The following is a 21,405-nucleotide window of genomic DNA, read 5'->3' as shown; positions in this document are numbered from 1 at the left end:
CTTTTCCTTTCATTGCATTGTTGGACAAATCCAGTCTTCTGGTTTTCCATCCTTCATTTCCATTGGATTACTATAAGTAATCTAGACAGATTATTACAGATCTTTCAGGGTCTCCCCTTAAAGGGTCTGTCCCAAATTTTAGGGCCTGGATCAGGTACTGTGTGTTTCACCCTGTGGTAGATAATGGGTAATACAAATGTGCAAGGTAGTTCCTGCCTTTAATGTATTTACAGTTTAGTGTTTTCCACAGTGCCGGGATGTGGTACTGTCTTCTGATCTGACTCTAACATTGGTTATTAACGTGTGGGGGCCTGGAATTGGCCACCCCAAGATATGTCTCTTTGGCATGATGATTATTTGGGGCTGGTTACTTTGCAGACAGGAAAGCAACTGAAAAGTAGAATTTACTTACCCTTTGCAAGAGATGTTTACATTGTAAAGGAAATCTTCATCTGTAAAGATATCTCCCTCTGTACCAGGAAAAATGGGGGAAGCCCTTATCTCTAGAAAGTCTTAATCAATGGGGAAGGCAAGGACTTAAATCTGCATTTGTTTATTGTGCTTGTCTGGTAACCTCCTGTAACTGACTCCCCCCACCTGCAACATCCTCCTTTGTCTTTAGCTGGATATGATATTTAAGGTGGTGGTTTCAGCCATTTTGGCAAGTTGCTCAGCTTCCCTGAGCCTCTCCCATGTATACATTGACAAATAGAAATGGCAAGCAATAGGATATATTGGTGTACATGAGGAAGCCATTTGGTGTAAACCTAATTCGGCCTGACTTTGCTTTTTTTCCTAAAAGGGCCTGACTGTGGCCACTGAGCACACACTGTATATCTGCTTTAAAACATTTACTATGGCAAGAACAAATGGCCTTAAGATAAAGGTGCAACTTCCCCCCGCATTGGCATTTCCTTAAGGATAAGCATCTTTCCTTAGGCTAGGAACTGATTGCTGCACTCACCTTTGACCACCCAGCTCACCTGTGACCACCCAGCTGGAGACAACAGACCTGCCAGCCTGCTGTGTTCACTGAGACAGCAGACCTATCTGCTGTTTCCATGAATCGCTGTGCCGACAGAGCAGTCTCGCGACTACTGTAAAAGGGACATTTCAATCCTACGTGAAACCTCCTGTTTGGGGGTATACAGCCACTCTGTGAACCCCACTTCTTTGGTGCCCTTTCTTCCTTTGGGAAGAAAGTCCCCGGGCCATGGTCCTCAGATTTTAGATAAAGCTTTGTTTAATTTTCTTCTGCTATTCTGTCTCATGTGAATTTAATTCATTCTCCGGCCAGAAGAACCCAGAGAGGGTAGAGGAAATATTTTCCTCCCCTACAAACGATACAAAACCAATACCCAAATAATAATATTTCTCATGTTTTTCAAATTGAAATTCAGAGCTCCTACACCATAACCTCTTGAATGTCCTCTTTCTCTCATGCTTTCATTCTTTAATCTATCCGTTGGAACTGAAGATTATTATTTTCCTTACATTCACCTCTGCTATTAAACCTTCAGTTGAGGAAGAGTCAACATTCTAGGACTTTCATGATGATAAGGGAGATAGTTTGAGATTTTGATTTAAACAAAATGGACAAAAGCTTCCTCCTGAACCTTAAAAAGGAGCTTAACCTCGAGGCACTATGCTAAGCATGTAGAGGAGAGGAGTACGAGAGTAAAGATTGCAAGATTGGAATCCAGAGACTTGAATTATGGTCTTAGCGGGGCCACTAAAGTGAGAAGGCTAATATTTACTAAGCACTTACCATGTGCCAGTCACTTTTCTATTGACATGTTATGCTGTAAGGTGGGAACTATTATTACCCCATTTTACAGACAAGGAGACTGAGGCACAGGGTGCTTAAGGAACTTGCCCCTACTCGCGGAGTTGGTTTGCGATAAGCCAAGTCCGGTTTGGCGACACAGGCAGTCTGACTTCAGATTAGTGCACTTAGCTACAACCCCTAATACTTCCTGATAAAAAGGAAGCTACCAGGACTCACATACCCATCAGGTTCTGTACTGGTTTTCTGATCTCCAGTAACACCCCTGAGGTAGACGATACCATTTTTTACAAGGGAGAAAACTAAGGCTCAGGAAGGTGCTATTATTTCGCAGATTCAAGATTCAAAATCAGCCTCGAGGCTCCAAAAGCTTCTCCATCCCTCGACCCTCATATATCTTCGAGCCTCAGTTTCCCCATCTTTAGAGTGAAGGGCGTGGAGTAGATGTCTCAGTTCTACGGGGGGGAGGGTGTAGAGAAAAGAGACCTGTCCGCAGACGGGTGGGACAGAAGGTGGAGTAAACAGCAATCGAGCCACAGTGGCCGAGGGACCGGCACAAGCGGGGCGGGCGAGTTACAAAGACGAGGAGGATTCCCGAGGCGGAGGAGGCCGGGGCTTAGACCCAGCCGGGCCTGGGAGCGAAAACGCGCCTGACAGCCCGTCTCTCCCCCGCCCGGGCGCTGCCGGCGCGGGCCACCGGCCAAGCGGGAGGAGATCCCCGGGTTTTGTCCCGGTCCCGGGACAGCACCTCACCCGCCCAAATCTTGCTCCACAACGCTCGAAAAGGAAGGGGCGCGGTTTCCCCGCCCGCGTCGCAGAGCGCCACGTCCCTCTTGGCTCAGCCGCCCCCAGGCTCCTGCGTGTACGCGCCGCACGCTGCCCGCCTCCCCGCCGGCCCGCACCGCCTCGCCTCCGCCCCCGCCAATCAGCGCCTTCCGCGATTCCCGTCGGGCCAATCAGCGGCTGCCGGGGGCCGGGTTCTGTCGCCATGGCAGCGAGGGGGCGGGAGCGCGCGGTCGGCGGAGGCTTAGAGCAAAGCCGCGGGCGGGGGGCTGGAGAGACAGGTCTGTGCGTTGCATGCGTTCTGCAGGCGGAGGCCCGCGCGCCGAGACCCGGCTAGGTAAGGCTGGTGGCCTCGAGGTGGGTGCAGATCAGCACGGGAGGAGGCTGGAGCGGGTCCTGAAGTGAGGTTCAAGGCTTCGCTTGCCCTGCGCGGGCGATGAGCATGGTGGGGGCCGCACAGTGGGCGGACACAGGTCAGAATGGGGGGCTTCCAGCTGGAGCCTGAGGCATGGGGTCCCTTCCTCCGCTCCATTCGCTACAGGGCTCTCAAGCTTGCTTTGGGGTCGATGAGGGTGGCAGGCTCTTGGCAGGGAACAGGCGAGGGTGGGTACAGGACCGAGACCCCGGCGGCAGTCCAGCGAGGGTGGTGTCCACTGGTGTGGAAGGTATACCCATCAGTGCCGGGCTGAGGCTCGCCACCCTTCGCGCCGCCGAGCAAAGCTAGGCCCATGAATCCTGCTCTTCTGCCGGTTCTGTTACACAGGCAACCACTGACACTTAGGAGAGGAGAAAGTTCGTTCCACTTGTGGTATTGTTTTCCCTTAAGTGACAAATCTTTAGATGTGAGATGAGCTCTTTCAGTTTCAGGGTATGAGAAAGATAGTACTTCCTTGTTGCACCTGCTGAGTGGTAACTTAGTGAGCAAATGTGGTTATTGTGCTTGGTGCTGGCAATGGTCTTGGTTGGCAATTATTTTACAATATTGAGAGAGAGAGACGGAGAAAGAGATAATACCAACATGAACCATTGAATCATTATTCTTATTTCTGGGAGACAGAATCTCCTGAAATTCTCAGCGTCCACTGAACTCCTAAATTGGATAATGTACATTTACGCAATTGAATAAGTGCGTGCTGCCATCTAAGCCTTTTTGTGAAAGCTGTTAAATCCGTGGATGAATTTGACCACCAAACGATATATTATCTTGGTTAAAAAAAGGAGGGGGAAGGGAGGTTATATTCAAATATTTCTGATAGTCAAATTTATTTGATGGAGATTGTGGACTCTCTATAAGAATTTAAAGAATCGATGAGACAGTTGCTTTAAGGAATTGGTTAAAATTAGTATGACTCGTGGTATAATAAATGTAGATCAGATAAACTATAGCTTCTTTTATGACCTTTTAAATTATCTGCTTCTTAAGGCCTTCCCTGGTGAATTCTGTTGAATAGAGTCAGGCAATATCTAGATTCTTGCCTCTTGTCCCTCACAGAAATTGCCTCAGGATTAATCCTGATTTAAGCTGAATGTGAGTTATCTTATAAAACTTGAACAACAAGTTCAACAAATGTTGAACAAACACGTTTCAACAAATGTTCTTCAGTTAATAGGGTCAAAACTTTTTGAAAAACATGTAAATTTAGAATTGGAAATCTCAAATAATATCACTCTTGTTATTAGGGTGAACATGGAAACTTCTGTTTCTCATCTTGGTCTTTAAACTCTCCGCCATCTGGTCTAGCTTTCTAGTATGAGTGAAAAATCCGTCTGTCTCTGTGTGGTTACCTATGCTGTTCTCTTCCTCTATGCTAATTTCACCCGTCTTGCAAGCCGAGTCCACGTTGTGTTTACCTTTCTTTGATCTTCCGAGGTACTCTCTGCTCATCTCACACATTTTGTGAGTACCCTTTCAGCATGCTTTTTTGCCAGGTTCGTTTGTGCTCTGTAAATACTAGTTAAAATAAAATGCACAATTAAGGCAACAAGGGTTGCAACTCACAATTGAGTTGATTACATTTGGCGTGATAGAGTAACTTTTTCTAAATAACTGAAGGTCTAGAAATGGGAAATTTGTTATTTTTATGTTTAACATGTGCGGTTTGTTTATAGACTTTAAAAAACAGGCTGCTAGCAATTTCAAATAATTTATTCAAGGAAAATATCAATCACTTAATGATTTACAATCTAAAATTTAAAAAAACCACCGTGATATAGTGAAAAGTATACTTAATTAGAATTTGGTGGCCAGATTCCAATCCTGGCTCCGCCAAATGATCCTGGCTAAGTTAGTAACTTGCCTGTGCTTTAGAATATTTTATGAAAGTAGAGTCTGAACAAAACCATCTCAAAGATGATTTCTGGTCCCAGAATTCTCTGACTTAAAAATGTTAAAGCAGCCTAATGGAAATTGAGATAGCTGTTGCATGCTTTTCTTTTTTATTTATTTATTTTTTCAAATGAATTGGTGTAATTCCAGGAGGTACAGAATTCGGGATAGATCAAAGACTGAAGAACATTAGAAGGATTCTGGGCTGGATTTACTCGGACCTCCCAGCTAAGGTAGAAATGGCTGAGTGAGAAGAAGTAAAGAGAAGATGAGTCACTGTATGATTTTTTGTTTTTTTATGAAAGTTTATTGTTAAATGTACAACAGGCTCCAAGACAACACTTCATTCTAACTATAGGTGGCAACAGATGTTATTGCAAGGACTCTAGATGTTTAAAGAGGAATGGAATGAAGGATCACCATTGCCTCAGGCACAAGAAACAGCGTACTTTTTCCCAGATTTCTTACTTCCACCTGTGGCCAGGGACCTTTCCTGCAGTCTTCACTTTTGGCTGCTTGAGTTTCTTCTGCTCCTCCTTCTGTTTCTGCTTGAATGCCTTATCTTCCTCATCTATCTCCTTGGCCTGCTTCTTGGGCTGCTTCAGGGGCTGCTTCTTGCCACCTTTGCGGCCAGACATGGCACCTGCCACCCCTTCCCCAGACTCTACCCTGCACGCTTTTATTTTTTGCAGAGCTTTTTGACGTATTGTATTTTCGTTATTTGAAGTACAGTATGTGTAAATAATGAAGACATTGTAATTTTAATAAATTTGTATATTGAGTGATACAGATGAGCAACAGTATCTGCTTTTCAAGAGTCTGTTATCAAGGATACTGTAACCGAGAAAAAGGTGATGTAATGGGTTCCTTGACAGGTGTCCTTTTCTACAGATATGAGCATCAGAGACACGAAAATTGATGCTGATGTCTTGATACAGGGAAGGGGTGGAGTACAGCTCAGCTGGTCATACATCTGATATTTTGAACCTCACTTTCCCATTGACTCTAATTTTCAAAGGGAAAAATGGAGATGAGCACCAGCTTACTGATTGCCCTTGTCTCTGCTGCCATCAAGAAGCTCAGAAGCCATTTATTTTTCTCCACCCCACTCCTTTTTACTGTTAGAATTATGACTTTGACAGTAAGAAGAAGCAACCCAAGTTTCCTGGCTCTGGGCAGTGCCTTGGATAAGAAACCTGGGTCTCTTGCAAAAGTTCCGTTTTAATGCCAGGAGGAAAAGATTGTGTTCCTCTTGTTGGCTGTAGCTTTTTCATTGGCCTACAGCTGCATCAGGGCTTTGGCTGTGGTGGTGCTCAGAGGAGAGCTCTAATGCGGCTCTTCAAAAATGACATTGAAAGGTTGTTCAAACTGGTTTATTGCTTTTTAAGTTTTATAACTTTGGGTGTTTGCAGAGCAGATTTTCATTATTTCAATATATAGCTATTTTATTTTCAAGACGGGAAGGGCATTAATATTTGTCGAGCATTTACTGTTGCCGTGCACTGTGCTAGTGACATGATAGTCATTGTTATTTTCATCCAGTCAAAAGCTTATGAAGAAGGATTAGTTTCATTTTGTAGATAGGAAAATCGAGACTCAGACAGGCAAGTAGCTTACCAGTAAATGGGAGTGGTTAGTATTCAATCTGCTGTTTGTTTATTTTTGACCATGCTGTGTTCATAAAAGTCATATGCCTTTCCAACATATAACATGCATGTGAGCACTCTTCTGCTTAGATCATCTTATGTTAAATATACCACAAAAAGAGAGAAATATCTGTGTTCTTAAAATTTGAAGATATTTTATTTGCTTATTTTCTTTACAGACTACTTGGAAATAATTGATTACATTTACCAGTGAGCTTGCACATGAGCTAACTGCCTGGTATTTTACACTTGGGTAGTGGAGTTTCAAAAAAGAGTTTGAGGTGTTTTGCTTTGTTACTGATCTGTGTGACTGATCTGTGGGCCAAGGTTAATTTTTAAAAGTGATGGTAAGGGTAAAGAAAGATTCCAATTAAGGGTTTAATAGGAAAACTTAGCCTATATCTTGAAGTCTCATTGCTGGGGAAAATAAGCTTTTAGTTTGAATTCTTCTTAGTTATTTAAAATAGGGGAAATATAGTTATTAAAAGGGGAGCAACCTGGGCACAATAAATCAATATCTTTGTTTATTCTGGTCTTTGATTTTGTTTATTTAAATATCCAACTCCCTCCTCACTGGAATATGATATTGTTTAGTTTCCTTACACATCACAAAAATTTGATATTTTTTCTTTTCACAGGATGTGACAAATGCAGACACTATCATGTGCCATTACCACTGTAATAAGGCTAAATTTATGTTTATATTTAATGTGTTTTATTTCATTTTTTTTTTACATTTAGAATCTGCTAAGAGTCAGTTTTTAGTGAAACAGCATTGAGCTACGGGCCAAGACCCACTTCTTCACTAATTTGATCTTGTGCAAGTCATCTTACCTCTCTGGATCTCAGTTGTCTCATCTGTAAAAAGGAGATAAAAATTCTTTACCTTTCTGAAGGTAAGTGATCAGTTAAGAAAGCAAAACAGACTTAAAGATGGCTTAAACACACAATATTTATTTTCTCATGTAAAATAATTCCTGAAGTAGGCCATCTAGGATTGGTATAGTAGCTTCATGAAGTCATCAGGGACCTAAGCTCTTTCCAGTTCTTTGGTCTGCTATCCCTAAGGTGGGGCCCTGGTGCTCATAGTGCAAGATAGCTGCCAGAGCTCTAACCATCACAGCTAAGTTCCAGGCAGCAAGGCAAAGACAAAGAAGGGTACATCTTCTCCCTTTAAGGAGACTTCCTGAACCAAAGCTCAGGCTCCGAGGGAAGCAAGGAAATATAGCTGAATGCATGGCTGCCCTGAGTAAAATTGGGCTTTTGTTACGGAGGAGGAAGGGAAGATGTGGATATCATCAGGCAAATAGAAGTCTCTGTCACAGTATGGATCTTTTTCTCTTTCATCTCTGAGATCTGTAAGCTATGATAGCCACTAATAGTGACTTGAGTAATTTGCGGTGGCAGAACTTTAAGTCTGACCATTGTCTACAGAAGAAAATAACTTTCATCTAATAAATTGTGTTTCTTTTTTTACTTTTATCCCATGATTCATTATAAAAGCCTTTCTGTCTTGATTGGGTATTTGTTCTGGTTATTTTTTTAGATTACCCATAAATGCTTAATAGATGTTTGTTCTGCAATTTATGGATGTGTTAAAAAAAGAGCTAGCATTTATTGAGTCGCTTGCTTTGTGTGAGGCACTAAAAAGACAGAGATAAGTTGTCCCAAGGGTATCACATAACAGATCATCAGGAAGTAAATTTATGTTGAAAAGTATAAGCCATCTCAAGTTACGTTTAAATTCAGTATCATCCCATGAGGCACACTTTTATCTTCCTTGTTAGTTAAAAGTTTTTGTGTGTGTTTTTTTAACCACTTAACTGTCACCTGTCTTGAAATTTCCTCTTACTTTAGCTGGCCTTTGCTTCACTTACTTTGGTATGCTGATATTTTATTTCCTTCCAGACTTTTCTTTGTAAATATTATATAAATATATCCTACACTTGTCATGTGAAATGATTCGGTTGCCATTATGTCTGTAAAGAAAGTGAATTGAAATGAAGTTTTGATAAAGGAAACTGAAATTCAGGGAATGGAAATTGGAGGGGGGAAGAATCTAAAGATTCAGTCAGTCCTTTAGGAATATTAGAAGGAAGATAAGGAAATTAAGATTTTTTTTTATTGATGTGATAATAGTTTATAACATTGTGAATTTTCAGTTGTACATTATTCTTTGTCAGTCACCATACACATGTGCCCCTTTACCCCTTATGCTCACTCCCCAATCCCCTTCCCCTCTGCTAACCAGTAATCTAGGAGCAAATTGTTTTTTTTTTTTTCAGGAAGATTAGCCCTGAGCTAACATCAGCTGCCAATCCTCCTCTTTTTGCTGAGGAAGACTGGCCCTGAGCTAACATCCGTGCCCATCTTCCTGCACTTTCTATGTGGGATGCCTGCCACAGCATGGCTTGCCAAGTGGTGCCATATCTGCACCCGGGATCCGGGCTGGCAAACCCTTGGGTGCCAAAGTGGAATGTGTGCAGTTAACCACTGTGCCACTGGGCTGGCCCCAACAAATTAAGATTTTATTTCTATAAAGTATCTTTGTGTTTTTGCAAGGTTTTGAATTTTTCCTTCTATCACTTAGGCACAAAGTACAGTAATTCTTTTGCTACTAGTCCTTCGATTTCCTTTTTTTTCCAATCTACAACCATTGACCCTAAATAAACAAAATAATCAGGAACCTTATGATTATAAAAACAGCCCAGTTTTGTTTTTAAAAGGTATTTAGCATTGTAAGTCACTTGACTGAAAATGTCTATTTGCTGAATACCATTTTAATGCCTTTAAAGTTTTTTTAATTAACAGAAAAATGATGCTATGCCTCGTTTTGTAAGCAGCTATTTTTCAAATGGCAATAGTTTATTTAATAGGCTGCCTTCCACACTAGATTGAAAGCTCTCTGAGGGTAGTGATCATGTCTATCTTACTTACCTTTGTATCCAGCATAATATCTGGTACAAAGTGGGTACTTAATAAATATTTGTTAAATTAATCAATATATACAACAGATGAAAGAAAATGTACTTCAATTCACTCATATTTGTAGGAAGAGGAGTAAAGGAGCAGGGTTGAGATAGGGGAAAAAGATACATGAGGGAGGAACAGAGACTGTTACAAGAAAAGAGACACATTTGTTTCAGTTTCCTTTACCCTACCCTCTTCTCTCCATGACCATTCTTTGTAACCACTTCCAGGATATGTCTCCCTACAGCAAAACAGGAAACTATGTGATACACACACATCCCTACACCCACCCATCCATCCACCTACTCACCCACCAGGTAACCTTAATCTGGATAACTACTAGTATGAATCAATAGTTAAGAAATCTACCTCTGTGTATGAATGGGAATTTTGTTCTGGTGGAGACAGGGGAAGAAAGATAAGCCTCCTTTTAGGGCTTGAAAATTTAGGGAAATTATTTTGTATTTATTGAATGCTAGGAGAAGCTTAAGAACTCTGCTTACTTTGTAGTTTTGCCTGAGGCTCCGATGCCCTTGGGATCAGTGCTTTCCTGCTGTCTTGAGATCACTGCCTGATTTGGAACTGCAGCTCATCCTACTTTAGAGAGTAAATTATCAGCCTATCCTGGTTTGGATCAGTCTACTCTCAGCCTAGCTTAACCCAGTGTCTCCTGTTTGGGTCTCTGTTCTTATTGAGGAAGAGGGTGATAAAAGAAAGGAGAAGGCCATTCTTACTGACCTGGAAATGGAATAAAAGTAGGTTCGTCCCCTCTTCTTCCCATTGCCTCTCCTTATCGCTTAGCTCTCCTTCTTTTGTATGGACGTTATTGGGTTTATGAAAATCTGTAAACCTGTCTCTGACACATTTGATGTTATCTTGTTATTTAAAGAAATTTTTGTGTCGTGACTTTTCTACCTAATATGCCAGAACATTTTCTATTTCTTGTGTTATAACAGTTCACATTTATTGAGGCCTTATTAAGGAGTAAATTTTAATTAACTTTAGACTTCAGTGAGTTCATTGTCCTAATTATTTCTAGAATAAACATTAAAAGATTAGAACCTAGTGGAGGGAGAAAAGTGTATTTGAAAAATTCTCTGTCAATCAAAAGCAGAAATCGAAACGGAGGCGAGGAAGGAGAGGAAGTATATATTAAAGAGGCAAGATAAATAGCTTAAAAGAAGAAGGTAGATTTAAAATTCAAGATTTGGTATTTCATTGACTCTAAGACTTCAGTGATATCAAGACACGTTATATGCCATATAGAAAAAATACTTCCAATTAGACTGTGACACTATGCTTTATCACTTACAATTTCATTTTATGTTTACTGAAAGTGCTTTTTTAGATTCATTTAGACATAGATTTTTCTCACATCGCTTTTATGCATACATAAAGAAATTACAAGTTAAATAAATTGGTTCAGGTATTCCTGAGACTTTTCACATTCGTAGTCTGATTCTTTTGAAACACTTTCTTGTTTCAGAATTGTCAATGTCTGTGTTTTTCCCACACAACATTGTTCTCTACTGTGGAGAGTGAGGGTGATTTTCTTCTGGGACTTTCTTCAAGCCCCTTTGCCTGGGATTTTCTTCCAAGACTCTGGCACTCATTTTGCAAGTTTTGATCCTAGTGCTTTTCAAAAGATGATGACGGAAAGTTTTCAGATTCACCTTTTTTCCTCAACCCCTCCTTCACTAGTTTGTTAACTGAAATGCTGAGGAGTTGAAGTTGTCTATACATGGCATCAAGAATAACATCAAGTCGTGTTACTTTTCAGGCAAGCTATCCTTTAAATATTCAGATGTATGGCCTCAGAATGCAGCAAGAACTAAACGAATACACTTGGCAGGTTGTGAAGGGCTCTTGGACATTCAAACCAGATTTAGTTAGCTCAAGATTTTCACTTACTTTTCTAGTAGTGATAGTATAAGCAGACAAAAATCATTAAGGATATAAAAATTAGATAATTATGAAAAAGTTATAAGCATGGCTAGTTCTATACTTCTTTGCTATAGGTTAATGTTAGTTTGTAAATTGTATTTGTTCATTTTTTATGTTCACGTCTTATTTTATAAGCTCAGACTTTTTGCTCTACTTTTCATTACTTTAAAAAAGTTGAAATATGATTTACATATCATAAAATTCACTTTTTTTTTTCTGAGAAAAATTTGCCCTGAGCTAACATCTGTTGCCAATCTTCCTCTTTTTGCTGAGGAAGATTCGCTCTAACATCTGTGCCAGTCTTCCTCTTTTCTGTAGGTGAGCTGCCACCACAACATGGCCACTGACAGACGAGTGGTGTAGGTCTGTACCTGGAACCGAACCTGGGTTCCTGAAGCCAAGTCCACCAAACTTAACCACTAGGCCACCAGGGCTGGCCCCAAATTCACCCTTTAAAAGTGTGCTATCCAGGGGATTTTAGTATATTCACAAGGTTGTGCAACCATCACTACTATCTTTTTTTTATTTTGGTGAGGAAGATTGGCCCTGAGCTAACATCCATTGCCAGTCCTCCTCTTTTTGCTTGAGAAAGAGTGTCCCTAAGCTAATATCTGTGCCAACTTCCTCTGTTTCATATGTGGGATGCTACCACAGCATGGCTTGATGAGTGGTGTATAGGTTTGCACCCAGGATCTGAACCTGCAAACCCTGGCCTGCCAAAGCAGAGTGCTCGAACTTACCCACTATGCCACTGGGCCGGCCCCATTATCTAATTTTAGAACATTTTCATTACCCCAAAAAGGAATCCGATACCCATTAGCAGTTATTTCTCATTCTCCCTCACCCACCAACAACCCCCAAGCAACCATTAATCTACTTTCTCTCTCTATGGATTGGCTTATTCTGGACATTTGATATAAATAGAATCGTATAATATGTGTCCTTTTGCATCTGGTTGTATTTGCTATTCAGTTCTGTTGTATTTGATTTTATAACAAACAAGTTTCTACTTGAACTCTCAGTCTTTTGTTCTTTAAAATTATTGAAAAGCAAAACCCCTTTTGGTTTTGAAATGGCAGTCACAGTTCATTATCTCCTTCCTGCAGAAGTTAAAAACAAGTCCAGCTTGAATGAAATGCAAGTCTGACAGTCTCTATGCCTAAAATCAAGGAGGAACTTAGTTTCTCTTTCCACAGAAGCAAGGTGGAAGTTTGATCAGAGGGCACAATTTCTCACACCTCATATCCAAAATGTGAAACGTGTCTTTACCTCGTTTTCATTGTATCTAGATGGGAACTTTCTTTGCTAGTTGGTTTTTGAAATTCTTTGTATCCCAGCACCCAGATCTTCTACTTGCTCTACCAATGTAATTTGAAGCTGACTGAATAAGCAATATTTAGTTTAAAGGCATTTATAAATGACTTTATATAATTCATATAATTAGTATGAGTACAAGCAATTTTATTGTTTTTGTTAGTATTTCTGATAATGTAACAAAAAAGATCTATACTTTGTTTGAAATAATAAACTGTTAATAGAATTCAAGAGTTTAAAGAATAATGAGGTCAAGTTAAATTCCCTTTTTAAAAAAGATCCATTATTTAAAAAAGGGGCAAAACAAATGGAGAAAGTTAATTGACTGACCTATGGTTCTAGCAGGTGAGTGTTGCAGATGGAATTAGAATACAAACCTAAATTTAATTTTGCCTTACTCTTCTTAGAGATTACACCTGTTTTTTTCCCCCTTGATTATTCGAGTTTGCTTTTCAGATAAGCATTCTCTTTGTCTCTCCTTGTAGGGGAGGTTTGTGAATAAAAGAGCAGAGGGAGGCAGCAGCGTGCATCAGAATCACCTACTACAAGACTTGTTAAAATGGATCGTGCCCCCGCATCCCCACCCTGCTCAAAGCGTCTCTGATTTAGAAAGTCTGGAGTAAGCTTTGAGAGTCTGCATTTCTTCAAATTCCCAGGTGATGCTGCTGCTGCTGGCTCAGGGACCACACTTCGAGAACCACTGCTTAAAGCAGACCTAGCCCTTGGCGTCAGTTACTCCCAGGTCCAGACTCTGGCTCTTTGACTTCCTTACTCCTGTGTGACCCTGGTCAAGTTTTTTAGCTGATGTGGCTGAGTTTCCAGTACTTTAAAATGAGGATGATAATATTTATTTCACAGGGCCATTGTAAGAATTAAATTAGTTAATATAAAAAAAAGTTTAGCATACTGCCTGGTACATAGTAAAGACTAATAGATGGTTTCTATTGTTATTTATAAGCCCAGGGCCCAATTAAATGTTTGTGAACCATAAATTCAGTCAATTCAGTTTTGCCTTTTTGTCACTTTGTCACTTGGAGTTACTGTCAGGACGCGTGCGTGCGTGCACACACACTCACACACACACACACGCACACACATTCATATAAACGAACGTATTCCTCCCTTGACTTGCCTTCTTGTATATGGTAGCCTTGGCAGAGGAGTGAGAGAGCAGAAATGACAAATTGGAAAAGGGGGTCCACTTCCAAAATTGGATTTAACTATAGTTTACTTTTATTAATCTCAGGCTTCTATTGTGTATGGAAGTAAAGGTGGACACTATAAAAAAAAAGAGCATATTTTAAAATTTATGACATAGCTGCTAGTTGCTGAGATGGAACTGCTTGTTAATTGCTCTGTGTATGTGTGTTGTGTCATGGGAGGAGGAGAGCTTAAGGGATGTGGACGATAATGCGGGGTGGAGGGGAGGAGCCTATGTGAAAGATTCTTTTAAACTCTGGATTGTCCATATCAAGGGATAGTCACAGTTCCTGATGAGGTCTGCACAATGAAGTTACAGAGGTATATCACTGAGCTCACTTTATGCGGTGCATATACGGAAGACTACTCAAATCTTTTTAGCAATTGTTCATTTTCTAACTATATGTGTACCATGTTAGGACCCATGGAGACTCAGTGAAGCTCCAGGAGTGTATATAGAAGACATCAAAATTGACTTGACCAGTTAAGTCATAGCTTGGGCTTTTCAGCCATGACTATACTTAAAACTTTTATCCTTTTTAATGGCCATTTGGTCAGGTTGTTCACAGTGGGACATGGGACTTGCAAAGATGAACAAAAGTTTCAATTCAGAACTTTTGAAAAAACAACTAACTTGGGGCTGGCCTCATGGGGTAGTGGTTAAGTTCACGTGCTCTGCTTCCGTGGCCTTGGTTTCACAGGTTCTGATCCCAGTTGTGGACCTACACACCACTTGTCAGGCCATGCTGTGGCAGCGTCCCACATACAAAACAGAGGAAGAGTGGCACAAATGTTAGCTCAAAGGCAATCTTCCTCAAGCAAAAAGAGGAAGATTGACAACAGATGTTAGCTCAGGGCCAATCTTCCTCATCAAAATAAATAAATAAATAACTAACAACTAACTCAATGCTACTTTTTATTAATTAAAAAGTAAAAGGAAAAAGTATAGCTAATAAATATGTGAAAAGATACTCAACATCATTAGCCAATGAAATGTAAATCAAAATTACCGTGAATAGCACTTCTTACCCAGTAGGGTGGCTATAATAAGAAAGATAGACAATAACACATATTGGTGAGGATGTGGAGAAATTGGAGCCCTCATATATTGCTGGTAGGAATGTAAAATGGTACAGCTTCTATGGAAAATAGTTTGGTGGTTCCTCAAAAAGTTAAACATGGAGTTACCAAATTGACAGCAGTTCTTCTCCTATGTGTATAACTGAATGAATTGAAAACATTAGCACAACTTGAACACAAATGTTCATAGAAGCATTATTCATACTAGCCAAAACTGTAGAAACAACCCAAGTGTCCATCTTTACAGAGTCAACAAATCCTATGCCTTAAGTAGGTGAATTTTATGGCATGTGAATTATATGTCAATAAAGGTGCTAAAAATTTTGCTTTCCTAGGGGCCAGCCCCATGGCTGAGTGGTTAAGTTCCCACACTTCGCTTCAGTGGCCCAGGGTTTCACTGGTTCAGATCCTGGGTGCGGACATGGCACTGCTCATCAAGCCGTGCTGAAGCAGCATCCCACATGCCACAACTAGAAGGACCCACAACTAGAATATATAACTATGTGCTGGGGGGCTTTGGGGAGACGGAGAGGGAAAAAAAAGATTGGCAGCAGATGTTAGCGCAGGGCCAATCTAAAAAAAAAAACCCGGACCTTTCCTGCCATGTAAGAGCAAAGAAGACTTTATTTAAAAAAATTGCTTTACAAGAAGTAGCACTAAAATGTGAGTTCTTGTGATTTTGTTAATGCAAGACAATGCTCTGTGAGTGAACTGGTATAACTAAAAGTTTCTTCATCTGTAAAATGAGTCACTGCCCTGTGTACTACCCAGGGTTGTGGTAAGAATGAGGCAATGTATGCTTTTCCAAATTGTGTTCTGTGGAGAAAAACATGTTACTTAAAAAAAAAAAAAGTTCATGGCCAGCTAAGTTTGGGAGACTCTGAGTCGAATAATGCATGCTCCAAATTGATGGCCAGACTGTGGCTCTTGACTTGGACCCTAACATGAGTCTATGTGTAAAATCAATTAAATATGAGATTTTTATTCATTCTAATTCTTGTAGTCGATCCTCCCGAGGTGCTAGGATCCTCATGAAATAGAAACTGTTTGAATAAGGAAAATTTGACTGAGATTGTGGGACCAGCACTAGTTGCTCCTCTTTCTGTTTCAACCCTGTTATATCCTGCTGGATATTTTATTGACCTATTTATTTGAAAAATTATTGACTAAAAAGACTTTTAGCAAATGACTATTGGTCATGATAAAATAATGTTTGATAAGGTAAAGAGAAGATTTGTAGCTAGTTGTTTGGCTTTATTAATCAACTTATGTTCATACAGCAACTTATTTTCAAAATCAGGTTGAAGCTAAGTTAAATATCATATCAAGAAATAATTTTGACTCTCTGGTATTGTAATTGAGAAAAAATATATAGTTTTTCTTTACTTCTCCATTTCTTAAGCCTGGGCTATTTATTTTTTTAAGTTTTGAGTCCCTCATCACCGTCTTTGTATGAACGTTTTTAAATTAACCACATGTTTTCTTATAGTACCTAAGCAGTTTAAACTTTAAAATTTTGTTTCCTTGTCTTTTTAATTTTAGCTGAAAAGCATTTCTGTCCTGATTTTCTTTAGTGATCTATTTTAAGCATTATTTTTGATAAGTTATAATCTATTTTTAACCTTTTTTCTAAAATTCTTTTGTTGTATTAAACTTCCTGAAATTGAAGATATTATTGATGTGACATTGAGAATGCATGTATTTGTAGTTTGAAACATCTTTTCAGGACCTACTATAATTATACCTTTATTTCAGATGAGGTGGAGGACCATCCTACTACGATATTATTTTTTCTTGGTTACTTGTCTACTTACTGCTCTTGAAGCCGTGCCTATAGACATAGACAAGACAAAAGTAAAACATACTCAACCTGTGGAGAGCGCAAAGATAGAAGCACCTGTAAGTGAAACGATAAAGAAAACCTTGTGGGGAGAATTTTAACTAAAATATTGCTAATATTTCTTACTTATAAAATTGGACATTTAGAAACTATTCCTGAAATATCAGTGAAAAGTGTATTGGATAAGCATATATTGGTTAATGTTAGACAATGTTTATTTAATGTAGTTAGTATTAGGTAGTGCATAGAAAAATTAATCATAATACAATTCCAGTGTAGAGCTAAACAGCCAAGAAAACATGGTATTATATTCAAAGGAGAGACAGATAGCAATGAGGAGAGACAGGTGGCAATATGGTAAAAGCAATTAATATTATTGCTTAAGTCTTCATTGTCTAAGCCATATAGAAAGTCTGCCTTTATGTAACAGTAATATATGGTATTGGTTCTGATACAAAACTCTTCACTTAAGAAATGCAGGGGCCGGCCCCGTGGCCGAGTGGTTAAGTTTGCACACTCTGCTTCAGCAGCCCAGGGTTTTGCTGGTTTGGATTCTGGGCACAGACACGGCACTGCTGGTCAGGCCATGCTGAGGTGGCATTCCACGTGCCACAACTAGAAAGACCCACAACTAAAAAATATACAACTATATACTGGGGGGTTTTGGGGAGAAGAAGGAAAAAAATAAAATCTTTAAAAAAAAAACAAGAAATACAGTTTTTTGGGGCTAGCGTGGTGGCGTAGTGGTTAAGTTCGCGTGCTCTGCTTCTGCGGACCCAGGGTTCACAGGTTTGGATTCTGGCGTGGACCTACACACTGCTCATCAGGCCATGGTCTGGTGGCATCCCATATATACAGTAGAGGAAAATTGGCACAGATATTAGCTCAGGGACAATCTTCCTCACCAAAAAAAAAAAAAAGGAAGAAAAAATACAACTTTTTAACTTTGTCTAAACTATCAAAGTAGCTATGTCTCAGTGCCATTTTGCTAAACCTTTTTTTTTTTAGGATTGAGATCTTTAGATGCAGGGAAGGAAAAACTTTCAGAAGCATTATTGTCTGTTTCTTTATTTGAAGGATACTGGACTTTATTATGATGAATATCTCAAGCAAGTGATTGATGTGCTGGAAACAGATAATCATTTCAGAGAAAAGCTCCAGAAAGCAGATATAGAGGAAATAAAGGTAAATGTAATTAAATAATTATTTAACAAACATTTGAGCATGCCAGACACCGAACTAAGTACTGAGGATACAAAGATGAGACGCATTCCCAACCCTTAAAGAACCCTCAAGGGAGAACAATGTCCAGAAAAAGATTAATAAAAAGCACATATGATGAGTGTGTAATATATTTTGGAGATACAGAGGATGAACATAGAATTCAGTATCAAGCCGTGGGGGAAGCGGGAAGGCATTTTTCCTGGTGGAGATTATGCCAGTGCTTAAAGATGTGACCGAGAAAAGGAGAGAGACTGGAAGGCATCCCACGCAAAGGTGCACAAGTATGGAGACAGGAGATATATAGCAAACTGGAGATAGTAATTGTTGCTGGAACCTAAAGTGGGAAGTGGAGGCAATGATTGGCTAAATGACGAGGTTGGAAAGAGTCATGGGCTAGATGATGGAGGGCCTTTTACATCATGTTAAGGGGCTTCCATCATGATGTGAGGACAGCAGGGAGCTATTCAAAGGTTTAGAATAGGTTAAGTTCTGGTGTTTTAATCAGGTCCGGATTAATGGAAGAGGTAATGGGACATCTCTTAGGTCAATAGGGGAGGTTTAACTATTTGCCTCAGTCCTAAGAACCTTATCAGACATAATCCTAGCCCTGGACATCTCCTTAGTACTCGTAATAAAGAAAGGGAGTTGTAAGATCTGACACGAGAAATTCTTTTGAAGCCCATCCTCGAAGGGCAGTGAATCAGTTTAGTTGGGTTTATCTTAGAGTCGGAGAATAAAGAAAATTTTCAACGATTTCGTTTTAAACTTTCAGTTATATCTCTCAAGATAGTTTTGTTTGTTTACTTATTTCTATTTATTTATTTGTTTTTAACTTTCCTAAAAAATGATCTTGCCTGTTTCTAGAATCAGAGAACTTTGTTTGAAAGAACCTTTCTTGGTCAAATATCCTTCTTATTTTCGTCACTGTCCCTGGTGGGTTCCTTTGAAAGACTGACCAGCGTCGGGCTGGGCCACTCTCAGAGCCTGTGTGTGGCTTTTAGTTCACATTCTCCTCCTGGAGGCTGTGAACAGTCCCGGGGAAAGCCAGCAGCGCTAAGGCAGTAATTCCCCCAAATTGTCTTGAGAATAATCTTGTGCTTTCTTTGAAGAATTAATTTGACCTGTGGAGCTAATTTCCTGGGGTGAGTGATATTTAATGTAGAACTTTCAGTGTCTCTTATCTACTTAAATTAGGACTAAGAGCATTATTTGGGGGTAATGGAAAATGTGGATAACGGGAGGTCCTATCCTGAGATAACCTGGGTAGAGGAAGCAGCAAGCTTCCTGGCTTGGCGTCGGGAATATTCTGTAATTGTCTTCCCCTCCCAATCAGTTCCTGTTCCCTATTGAGGGACGTCAGAGAGTGAAAATGAAGTAAGTCAAACAGTTATTCAGTGACAGTTATTCAGTGACTCAACAGTTAATCTTTGCACATAAATGAAAAAGAAATAAGAGTAAAAACAGACAATAAAACCCAAGCTAACAGAATCACTACAAACAGCTCAGCAAAAACTCTGGTCTCAGGAAAAACTGGGAAAAAATGGTTAGAATTTGTCCTTTCCTTTTCAGCCAAGCATTTTGAAGGGGGAGTCTTCCTACATGTCTTTACTTCCCCAGCGTTGTGTAGTGGAAAGATGTGCTTTCGCGGAGGGTGTCCGTGACTTCTTAATTGCCAAACTCAGTACATGCTTCTTATTCCTCTTCTTACTGGACTCCTTTATTTCATCCCAGTGGTTCTCAGATTTTAGGGCTTGTTCAAGCAGATTTCTGGGCCCCACCTCTGGAGTTGCTGATTCAGTCAGTCTAGGGCCTGCATTTCTAAAGTTCCCAGGTCATGCTGATGCTTCCACTTGGGACCACACTTCGAGAACCATTGTTTCATCTGATGGTAATGACTGTTGTCTCCTTGAAATATGCTACTCTTTCTGCTCCTATAACAGCGTATTCTCCTGTTCTTCTCCCTCTCTGAACATTCTTTCTTGGTCTCCTTGTGGGGTTTCTTTTTCTTACATTCGTTGGCAGACCCCATTGACTCGGTCCTAAAAGGTTTGTCTGCCTAATTGCTTGTTAGACTTGCAACTTGTGATTACAAACACATTTGTAAACAAGAGGAAGTAAACCACAAGCTATTTTATTTCTTAAATTTTGAAACATGTATCTCATTACTTCTTTATGAAAAAAGTACTCAAAGGAGACAACCTAAAAAAGATGAGCTTTGAAAAATTATTTATATATGGAATGACTAAAGCTTATGGAGGCCAAGTTATTTTTTAAAAAGTTTTTGAAATATAGCTCATATGCCACAAAATTTGCCCCTTGAAAGCATACAATTCAGTGGTTTTTAGTATATCCACAGAGTCACGTAACCATCGCCACTATCTACTTTTAGAATAATTTCGTTACCCCCAAAAGAAGTCCTGTACCCATTAAACAGTCACTTCCCATTTCCACCCCCTCCTCAGCCCCTGGCAACCAGTGATCCACTTGCTATCTCTATGGATTTGCCTATGCTGGACATTTCATATAAATGGAGTCCTACAATATGGGGCCTTTGTGTGTGGCTTCTCTGGCAGCATAATGTTTTCAAGGTTCATCGTGTTATAGCATGTCTCAGTATATTCATTCCCTTTTATGGCTGAATAATATTCCACTTTATGGATAGTCCATATTTTATCAATTCATCAGTCGGTGGACATTTGGGTTGCTTCCTCTACATTTTTGGCTAGTATGAATAATGCTGCCATGAACATTCATTTACAAGTTTTTATGGGAACATATGTTTCAATTCTTTAGGTATATACCTAGGAATGGAATTGCTGGGTCATGTGTACCTCTGTGTTTAACTTTTTGAGGAACTGCCAAGTTGTTTCCAAAGTGGCTGTACCATTTTACAATTCGAGTTACTTTTTGAGTTTCTCCTTTGTGCTTTAATTATGCTTTTCTAAATTTTATGGTTTTTAGACATCTTGATTTTAGAATTACAAACTGAATCTCTTCTGAAAGAGATTCTACTTGTAATATCAAATTTATCTAAATTAGTCAAAAGTATTTATCACTACTATATTATAACCCTATTTTTAATATAGTGTATCTGGTCTAAAGATGTAATGTAATAGATAAAATTATTAATCTTGTTAACAGAGTGGGAGGCTAAGCAAAGAGCTGGACTTAGTAAGTCACCATGTGAGAACAAAACTTGATGAACTAAAAAGGCAAGAAGTAGCAAGGTTAAGAATGCTAATTAAAGCTAAATTGGATTCCCATCAAGGTAAGTGCTAAATAAAAGGTAGGA

The 21,405-nt window shown here is 39.6% G+C and overlaps 1 protein-coding gene across 4 annotated transcripts in view; it reads left to right on the top strand.

Annotated features, from left to right (window-relative positions):
* The first annotated feature begins 2,790 nt into the window (after positions 1 to 2,790).
* Positions 2,791 to 21,405, top strand: part of NUCB2 (nucleobindin 2) — a 41,882-nt gene continuing 23,267 nt past the window's right edge. For 2 of the 4 annotated variants that reach the window (XM_046686048.1, XM_046686049.1), the window contains exons 1-6: positions 2,791 to 2,906; positions 7,283 to 7,437; positions 9,742 to 9,828; positions 16,805 to 16,948; positions 17,967 to 18,074; positions 21,255 to 21,381. In XM_046686048.1, coding sequence (XP_046542004.1) covers positions 9,745 to 9,828; positions 16,805 to 16,948; positions 17,967 to 18,074; positions 21,255 to 21,381 — 463 coding nt within the window. In that variant the 5' untranslated portion in view covers positions 2,791 to 2,906; positions 7,283 to 7,437; positions 9,742 to 9,744. Of the gene's footprint in view, positions 2,907 to 7,282; positions 7,438 to 9,741; positions 9,829 to 10,021; positions 10,267 to 16,804; positions 16,949 to 17,966; positions 18,075 to 21,254; positions 21,382 to 21,405 lie in introns of all 4 variants that reach the window. The other 2 variants (XM_046686051.1, XM_046686050.1) reach the window with 2 other exon arrangements.

The sequence above is a fragment of the Equus quagga genome, chromosome 14 (assembly GCF_021613505.1).
Source record: "Equus quagga isolate Etosha38 chromosome 14, UCLA_HA_Equagga_1.0, whole genome shotgun sequence".
In the NCBI taxonomy this organism is placed as follows: Eukaryota; Metazoa; Chordata; class Mammalia; order Perissodactyla; family Equidae; genus Equus; species Equus quagga.
This window is presented reverse-complemented; position numbering and strand designations above follow the sequence as displayed.